At 33.6% G+C, this 10207-nt stretch overlaps 1 protein-coding gene across 1 annotated transcript; it reads left to right on the top strand.

The window, feature by feature from the left end:
* Positions 1 to 8002: 8002 nt before the first annotated feature.
* Positions 8003 to 9684, top strand: LOC126592560 (protein LIGHT-DEPENDENT SHORT HYPOCOTYLS 1-like). The gene has a single exon (XM_050258281.1). The coding sequence runs from the start codon at positions 8750 to 8752 to the stop codon at positions 9344 to 9346; it is 597 nt and encodes a 198-aa protein (XP_050114238.1). The 5' UTR covers positions 8003 to 8749; the 3' UTR covers positions 9347 to 9684.
* The last annotated feature ends 523 nt before the right edge of the window (positions 9685 to 10207 follow it).

A 10207-nucleotide genomic window follows, 5' to 3' on the forward strand; every position in this document is an offset into this window, starting at 1 on the left:
TATATTTGAGTCAAATCCTTTTGGTGTTAATACAAACTCGTGTTTGAACTTAGGTATTGCTAACAATCAAAACTGTAAGGTTTACAAACTAGAACAATGAACTCATGGTGGGCTTGGTATATTGACCGCACTAAGTTGGACTCTAAAATGTAAGTAGTTCACCCCTTAAAACTGGGCTATGTTCACTGTATTGCTCATATATAAAACCTGTCCTTAAAGACTTGTGCCATAAAGCTGTCAGTATGCCCACGTGTTTCCAGTGATCGAATGACTCCTTTTCCATCTTGGTCATCTCGAGCGGTCATCTCAAGCGCTCGAGATGTCTTCCTTTGAACACTTTGGGCACCTTAGTCTCCCTTGGGCCTGCGATGTTTAGTGGGTCTAAAAGCACCCAGAGTTAACAGGTATAACTTTAGAGTTAAAACTGAGGAGGAGAGAGAGCGAGGAAGAGAGAGAACTCATATTAAATTCAAACTTTTATTTTTTCAACAATGTTAGTTGAAGTTAAGTCTAAAGTACACGTGTTACTTGAGTAGAGACGCCACTAAGGGTTTAAATCTAAAGAAAACTAATGAAAATAGTTTGAAAACTTTGAGTTTTAACGATAAAGACAAAATAAAAGGTAAAGTGAATATATCATGATTGACTTTTTAGTGTAAAAATGTGGTTTTTTGTTAAAGTTAACAGTATCGTGGGTTTTTCGTTAAAACTCCCTTTAATCTATATGCTATATGTAAACGGTCTTATCATTTGTTGAGAAAAATAATTAGTCTATTAAATTTTTAAGGAAAAAAAACTAATATAAAATACTAAAGGGCTTTAGAACATAGGCATGACATTTCAAGAATGCCTTACACAAACTTTAATAGCTCGTTTACGTAACTGTAATCAAAATAAGAGGAATTTGATTGAGTGGGAATTGAATTGAGGATGAGTCAAAATCATTAAGAATCTTCTGGTGTTGGGAAAAACAAAAAAATATTAGGTTTCAAGATTGATTTTGTAGAAATTGGTAAAGATGAAATAAAAATCGTCAGCTCACTGTTTTTTTTTTTACAAAAACAAAATTCGACTATTGAGCTTTCACGAAAACAGTTTTGTGGACATTAAGCAAAATGTTATAAGTTGTTTGGGTGAGCTCATTATTTAGAGCATTTCTAATGAGGGTTTTATCCTTCTTAAGGTTACTACATTTAAAATTTTAGTGAGAAATTTCATCTCTAATAGACCGAATTATATCTGTTATAGTAAAACATAAGACAACATCCAACTCCAAAAAGCAATGGGTCCCATGAAAAAGGTAGTAGCAAATGTGAACCGAATTATGCCTTTCTCCCCTCCCCACTTACGAATACATTCATACTCTATTTTTATTCTTTTTTATTTTACATATTTTTGTTTTAAATGTCCTCCTCCATTTTTTGTTTTTGTATGTTTAATTCTTAAGATATAAAATGATTACAATGCAACAACTTTGAGGACAATGGTTGGGTGTCATTTGTATCCAATATAAGAACCATTGTATGCACTGGAAGCTTATGTATTCCATGGTTGGGCCATTACAGTTTAGCGGTTGGGAGGTCTTTGAGAATAAAAGAATTGGAGCTTATGTATTCTGAAGTTAATATGATAATGTTAATAGAGCTAACTATCTACCGGGTTAGATTGAGATGAGAAATCTGATCTAATTGTTAGTGGAAGAGGAAATCTTATTTTGTCTGATTTAGGAGAATGTGTCAATCAGAGAAATAAATCAACAGTTGAGGTTGAGATAAGATAATTCAATCTAATAGTTGTTATAAAATAAAATTTTATCTTGTATGATTTCAAATAAACAAACCAACGGATGAGAATAAGATAAGAGAACCTAATAGTTGTTATATGGCCCTTCATTGGAAAATATTCATTTTTAAGGCCCCAAAGATCCTTTGAGATTCTAAAATAGACTATATTCACTACTTTTTTTAGTCTCATAGAAAGTCCCTCATTGAGATGCTCTTAGGCAATCTCCAACCGAATGATGGCCAAATGGCTCCCTTTAGCCCTATAGCCCTGCAATAAATTATATTCTAATGAACAGTGTCGTATCATATTTTATATCATCTCTAACCAAAGGGGTCAAAGAGTTATAAGACAAACATAATTTATTTTTTTACATGAATTAATATGGTTAATTAAATTAAACTATCATATTAAAATAAGATTTTCGGACATATTTTGAGTGTCAAATGTCTCCAAATGAATAAGCTTCCGGATTTCTTATCTTTATATAATATCAATAATTTTTTAGATATGATTTCGAGTGACACGTGTTGTTAACGTGAGTAACTCTCCAAATTTCTTATTTTTATGTAATCTCAATAATTTGTTGGATAGGATTTCGAGTGACATGTGTCGCTAAAGTGAGCAATGCTAAAGTGAAAAGTATGTGAGAAATGGTGTAGGAATGATTTGGGTATTTATAGGAAAAAAATAGAATTTATTTTTTAAATTCGTCCAAAAATAAAATTCAAATTTCAACAGTAACATGACGGCAACATGACATCAGTTAGCCGTTGCTAGCTGGCGTCATGTTGACGCTAGGTAGCTGTTGGCATTCAAATGGGCTGGGCTGGAGGGCTAGCAAAATGTTAAGCTTGACATTCTGGTGCTAAAGGGCTGGCTGGCTGGTTGGAAATGGCTAGCCCGCTGGCCTGATTTGGGGGTTTTGGCCTGATGGGGCCCAAAAGCACTTTGGTCTAGCCCTCGGTTGGGGAAGATTTTCGTGTCATTCCAAACTATTTTTAGCTCTATGGTCATTTGGGCGGGTCGGTTGGAGATGACCTTATAAACCCCCAAATGGACATTTAAGCAAAACTTGGACAATTTTTTTAAGGGGTTAATTTTCGTGATTGAAAATTTGAACCACGAACGTCACGACACACTTGGAAAGTGATGTGGTGGGACCCAGGCATGAGAAACTTGGATTAGAGATAGGTAGCCACCAAGACAACGGTGTAGGCCACCATCTTGCTCGTCTAACTGATCTGTGTTGGTCATTCGTGTTACCACCAGCTTGTAATTTGTATCAGTTGATTTAGGGCCTGGTCACCCTGTCTACCTTTGTAATGGTTCTGTTTCTATATTAATGCATTTCTATCGTTTCCATCAAAAAAATGTTTAACCATCTTGGTGGAGGGATTGTGATGAGAGAAGGTTGGGGGTTTTTATTAAATTTTTTTATATGAATTTTTAGGGTTAAAAATAGTTTTGTTCACTGTGTTACAGGTCAAAATTTATTTTAGTTACTGTGTTTTAAATTGAGCCAATTTGCTCACTGTGTTGTTAGGGTCTCTACTAGGTCTAGCGTAGTGGTGAGAGTCGGTATGGTGATGAACTGATGATAGGAGTAGATCTGCAGATGTGTTCAGAGTTCGATAGATGTATCCAAAAGAAAATATATAATAAACGGTATGCAATTGCTAATAGACAACTGTTAATGTAAATTTGTAATCAACATATAACATCACTAATTAAGTACCAAACCAATTAATTAAGTGAAGTGATTTTCACACACCATTTTAGCTCTTTACACACTCCCTCTTTATTTATGGCTATTAGATTTAATAAGTCAAACAAAATTAATGACAATGATTAAATAGGGATTATAAAGTTAAAAATGATATGTGAAAATCATTTTCTTTAATTAATAACCGAGTCTTGAAATTATGGGTACATAAAAAATAAAATTAAAAAGTAATGAACTAGGGAACTAGCTAGGGATGCTGTTGTTTTGGACATCAAAGCAATAATTTTCTATCAATCATATAAAGCAAACTAATCTCGACACACACGACACACGTTATAAGCCAAAAAAAGGATTAACAAAAACATTTTTGGTTGTCTGCTAAAAGCAGAAGTATTCGTTGGTTTCTGGTAATTTGCATGCATGCGATAGCTAGAGAGTCAATTCTAAAAGGACATGAACACGAGATAATTTTTTGGATGAGAGTTTATGGGGAATTTGCTATGAAGGTTCCTCGTTAATTTGTTGCTTTCTTGACTGTTTGTTTACAATCTGGGGACTTTTGAGCAGCACTCGCTCTCCATCTATTGACGACTTTTGCCTCTTAATTTGCCCTTTTGTAAGATTAATTAAGATTTTTCCTCAATTCTAGCACTAATCTAATGTAAGATAAATCAAATTACGAAGAGGTTAATTCAAACTTGAGATGGAAAAGAGCGTACCCATTTTTAGGGCTCGGTTAAGTACTTTTAAAATGAATTAAAATGTTTTTAGAAAAAAAAATTGTTTTTAGGTTCCAAAAACACGTGAAATGTTTTCTGCAAGAAACACCAGTTATGTGCTTCTTCTAAGAAGCACTTTAAGTGATTTTTCAAGATTCACTTGCACTGTTACAAAGGATTGGTTTTAATAATATTTTTACAAAAGCACTTTCAGTGTTTTTTAAAGCAATTTCAAAAGAGCCTTTAATGATCTTAGCTTGAAATAATTTTATTTAGTTTTTTTTTTTTACCAACTCATTTTGTTCCCTAATAAGAGACCGTGATTGGGCCACGGAAAGTAAAGAGTGTTAATTTGTTGGTGAATTATCTGCAAATGTTTTCCATTTTTTTAGCACAATGCTTGCTATAAGATGGATAATTAAGCTAGCAAACCTATGCAGTTCTTGGTTCTAACATGCTAGGACCGGTACTTGGAAGTTTATTGGGTAGCCCAATATTATAACAAAATTGTGGTAGTGATTATCCAAAAAAAAAAAAAAAAAAAAATTGTGGTAGTGCCAACTTAAATGATGGTTTGAGATTCCAAATGCAGGAAGTCTGTTCCTTACCATAAGTAGGAGTATGTAGAAGATTATCCAATTTTTTTAGTATGAAATTTGTATTCTACATTCGAGCAATTTTTTAGTGTAGTTTGAACACGGTATTTCATTAAAATTATAGAATAAGGTTTTGTTAGTTATTACTATGCTTTAAAATGAGATTTATTAACAATGTCATGATGTCATATACTCTTATTATAATACGTTAAATGATATACTATGTAACTTATGTTGTTGGTAACCATAAAAAAGCTTCCTTAATTTCTTAGCTATCCAGAGTTCTCTTTTTCTTACTTTTACTAATCTTTGATTGATTAGTCCGTAATTACCGTTGACTATCAGGCTCGCTGTCTGCAAAAGCACCCTAAACTTACCACAGGTCTATTGTCCCTTAAACTTGCCAAACAAATTCCTTCAAAGTAATTCCCCAACAATTAAATGGAAACCACAAATAATTCTTCTTTCATGCAAAAAGATTTTTTTATGTGCTGGAAATACAGTTCAGTACATTAAATGTCATAATATAAGTAGTTAATTTTTTTTAAATATTTAACTATTTGTATTATAATATTGGTATATCAAACAGTATTTCTAGCACACTGAAAATTTTCTATTCGACGAAATATAAATTTTCTTGATTACAATCATGGTACATCTTTTGGATGAGATCATTGAAACGGGGGAAAGGTAATTGCTTTGAAATTTCCTGCATATATATGGTCCAGCATTAATCAATATATTGCTACATAACTTGCCATCATCTGTTCGTTCTCAATTACTTCGTACAAAAAGAAAAGCAACCTTCGATAATGACCCCCCATGCGGTAGATGGACTTTTTATGTCATATGGATATTTACGAAAATATTGTACAACAATTATTAATGTCGACAAAAAATTTACGCTAACTGCACTTAAGCATCAAACTGATTACAAATATATATCATTATCACTTAGCAACTCAAACTTTAAACCTACTTTATCCGAAGAAAAACAATAATTACTGAATTAAAAGCTAGTTGGTACCCTTGTGCAGTACATAATTAACACATATGTCAACTTGTGTTTAATAATTTTTTGCTTTACCATACTCGACAATTAAGGTTGCTTCATACTCAGCTTGTTAACAAGTTGATCTTAACTAGACTCTTAAACTTGTCTCAAGTGAATGTAACTCCGTTCACAATTTTAATTACGGTTTTATTATATGTTTATCATGTGCCAAGAAGTTACATCATAGATCGATAAGGTATAGGTATTTTGAAGCAACGCAACAAAAACAAAAGGATATCAACCGATAACCTTAGGATATAAAAGATATCCCTATAATATAAGAGTTTGGAGTGCAACAACCTCAAAGTTTAATTATTATATATCGGTAATTATTCTACAGTCTTGCTCTTCTAAGGTCTTTATTTTAAGAAATTGTGTGGACCAAATGTATATTAGCCAAAAGTTTATATTAGTTTAGATCAAAATGTTTAAAATATTTGACAATTTAATAAAACAAAACCAACTTAAAAACCATGAAACAAAAGAAACTTATTTTCTTGTTTTGCTTTTATAGCAACATAAAACTTTAAAGTGGTTGAAATGATGTTTCGTCGGAAAAAAAAAAAGAAAAAAAAAAAACCTATAATCGTCAAGAAACGGAATATGAATATATAAAAAAATCTCACATGTACACGAAAAAAATGATTTTGACCCGTACGTCTTGTAGTTCTCTTCTATATAACGCATTATGGACCAAAATTGAATTTAAGGGTTCAGGAATACAAAGAATGAATTAAGTTGTTCCTAAACTTACACCATGCAATTGAACTACTTTTTGATACCATCAGTTTTTTGGTCCACGATATTAAGAGAGACGGGTTTAAGTTAAACTATCCAATACGTTAGCCATCATTTTTATCGAGCTCATTATTGATGAGAGTCAAACACAAAATTTCATTTATAAATAAAGAAAATATTATTATGTCCCAGTACCAGTGAGTCAGTGACACATAATATGTATCTTTGGATTGCGTTTGATATAGATGATTAACTTGGATATGACTATTCACTATATCAAAAATATTTTAAAGGAAGAAATTAATGACAAATTTTTTATTTTGTCAAATTAAAGAGGTTACTCATAAATAATAGTTGTTGCTTTCAATCCTATTATTTTTATGGAGATTAATAGAGATATCTTTTTCATATAAGTAACCTTAGACCATCTCCAACCGAATGTTGGCCAGATGGCTCGTTGTAGCCCTCTAACCCTCCAAGATATTAATATTTTAACGAATAGTACAGGGTCATATTTACCTTTATCTCCAACCAAGGGCCAAAGGGTCATAGGACTCGTTTTAGCTCTGTCACAAAAAACTATCTCCAACAGAGAGCCAAAGGGCCAATATAATTTATTATTTAAATTTAAAAACTACAACAACTTAAATTTAAAAACAACAACTTAAATTTAAAAGCTACAACTTATATTTAAAAACTACAACTTAAATTTAAAAAAGACAAATTAAATTTAAAAACTACAAATATGAGAATTGAAATGGTGAAACATTCGTAAGGAATAATGAATGAATGGTTTAGGTATTTATAGAGAAAAAAAATAGAATTTTTAAGAATTAAAAAAAAAAATTGGCCCAAAAAACCAAAAAAAAAAAAATTGAATCCAACGGTAACTGGTGTCAGCTAGCCGTTGGATTCAAAAATTTGTTTAAGCATTCCTGTCAGATATAACTGACATGAATGCTAACATTTCTGGTCAGCCGGGGGCTGGTTGGATTAGGTCAGCCCTTTGGCTATTTCAAATTCCGTGGGGCCCACAAACCCTCTAGCCTAGCCCTCGGTTAAAAATGATTTTCAAGCTAGTTTCGACCCTCGAGATCCTTCGGTTGGAGATGATCTTAAATAAAAAATTCGTCGTCCAATTTTTTTAAATGCTTTTAATATATTGAATAGTCAAGTTAATTCTCTCTATGAAATAAAACATTAATGTGATAATTCACTTCTCATTTTCAAATTTTTTTTTATCAAAAGAAGTTAAATAAAGAAAAAAAAAATGTAGTGGGATAGTTCTGTGATTGCATGCACGCGCATAAGAGAGGGAGTGTTGGTGTTCATATATAAATGTCAGTGAGCCAATGGTCACCATCAAGGTCTGCCCACTGCCTAACTTGTCCTAGTAAGGCAAAACACATTTCCTGTTAACTTTACTTCTTCCTGCTAACTTTATTTCAACTCTCAGTCTTCAACAACACAGACTCTGCAACCCCTCTCTCTTCCCTTCCTTTCATCATTCATCACTCTTCAAGTCTTGAGATCTTTAAATCTTGACTACTACTACAAATCTGTCTCAATCTCTCTCTCTCTCTCTATTAGTAGTTGAGTAATCTCAGTTTGAAGTTGTTCCTTGTAAGAAATCATCCATCTTCTTGCAGCAGCACTTGACTGTTTTTCAAACTAAGTTTTCCCCAAAACAGATAGTAATCATGATGAAGTAGATTCTTCTCTATTTTCCTTAAGATCCCAAATCTAAGTTTAATTAAGTTCCCAAACACCCCACTTTTTTTCCAATTTATTCCCTATCTCTCTCCATCTGACAAATTATATTTATGGAAGCCATGCAAAATCTAGCATTTATCTTCTTTTGGGTAAGTTAATAACTTCCTCATTTGCACCTATTTGATACCACAACTGAATTTACTCTCTCTCAACTCATCCAAACAAGCAAAACCTCTCTCTCTCTCTTAAAGCACTACCATTGGTCCATTACTCTCACTCATCACCTATGCACAAGTAGCTAGCTAGACAAGAGAGAGAGAGAGAGAGAGAGAAACCCTAGAGTAAGAGAGATCAAGATCCTAGAGAGAAACCCTACAAATTTCACCCTCCAAATAACCAAAATCTCACCTTTCGTTTTCCCATGGATTTAGTTTCAAACCCTATTTCCAACAACCCCAGCATCACCTTTGAAACCCCTATAATCAACAATACCATGGCCATGATCTCTCCCCCATCCTCAGCAATATCCACAACCCCCACCACTCCCAGCCGCTACGAAAACCAAAAGCGGCGGGACTGGAACACCTTCTGCCAGTACCTCCGGAACCACAGGCCGCCGCTGTCGCTCCCGATGTGCAGCGGAGCTCACGTACTTGAGTTCCTCCGGTATCTCGACCAGTTCGGCAAAACCAAGATCCACAACCAGAACTGCCCATTCTTCGGCCTCCCAAACCCACCTGCTCCCTGCCCCTGTCCGCTGAGGCAGGCGTGGGGCAGCCTGGACGCCCTCATTGGCCGCCTTCGAGCTGCCTATGATGAGCACGGCGGGAGGCCTGAAGGCAATCCCTTTGGAGCCAGAGCTGTGAGGCTCTACTTGCGTGAAGTTCGTGATTTCCAGGCAAAGGCAAGAGGGGTTAGTTATGAGAAGAAGAGGAAGAGGCCCAACAATAACAACCCAAAGTCTAGCATGAGTACGGCCATGATCACAAGTTCTGCTTCTACAACTACAACAAGTTAGTCCGGAGGGAAGAAATTAAAGTAAAATTAATCAAAAATGCAGAAGCAGTCATTTGGGGTATAATATTCCTCTCTTTTCTTATATTATTCTGTATATCTATATCGATATATAAAATATTCTAGCTAGTTAGATTGTTCCCTTTTTGTGCACAAAAAAGGAAATGGTCTAATGAACTCTTTTGTGATATGTTATTGAAATGTTGAAAGTGCTTTTCTGTGTCTGAAAAAAGAAACGGGAATGCATACTTTTGGGTTTTGGGGCTTGACCCTTTCGTGTTGCATGATTGTATTTGAAGCACAATATCAGATCATCAATGAATTAATAGATTTCCATTGTTATTCCTACCTTTTATATTAGTTATTTGTTTCTGGTTAGAATAATATTTAACTATTCAAATGACGTGTAAGAGTTTCTATTCATAATTGTTTGTTGCTGATTGATCAAACTTCGTGTTTATAAACCACGCCACAAAGATTGCCTCTACAAATGGATTGAATCAGATTCAAGCCGGGGAAATGGTTGAATTTGCGGCGGTGTGAAAGGAGTAGTATTGAATCTTGAGACTGAGAATGTAGGGAGTTTTGTCTTAGTAGTGGTACAGCTATTAAAAAATTTAAAACTAATGTTGATAAGTCATCAAAATATGTAAAAATTGATGAACTTAATTGGGGAAAGTATTACGAATTGTTTATTTATGTATTTACTACTTAGTTTTAATTTACTCTTTTCATAGATTTTTACATAATAATTCATAACGAAAATAGTTCTGTTTATATAACAAAAAACTCTGTAATTCGAAGACAAATTATTTTGAGTTGGAATTATTACTCATTTGAGAAACGAAGCATATTTTTTTATTAT

This window comes from Malus sylvestris, chromosome 12, assembly GCF_916048215.2.
Source record: "Malus sylvestris chromosome 12, drMalSylv7.2, whole genome shotgun sequence".
NCBI lineage: Eukaryota > Viridiplantae > Streptophyta > Magnoliopsida > Rosales > Rosaceae > Malus > Malus sylvestris.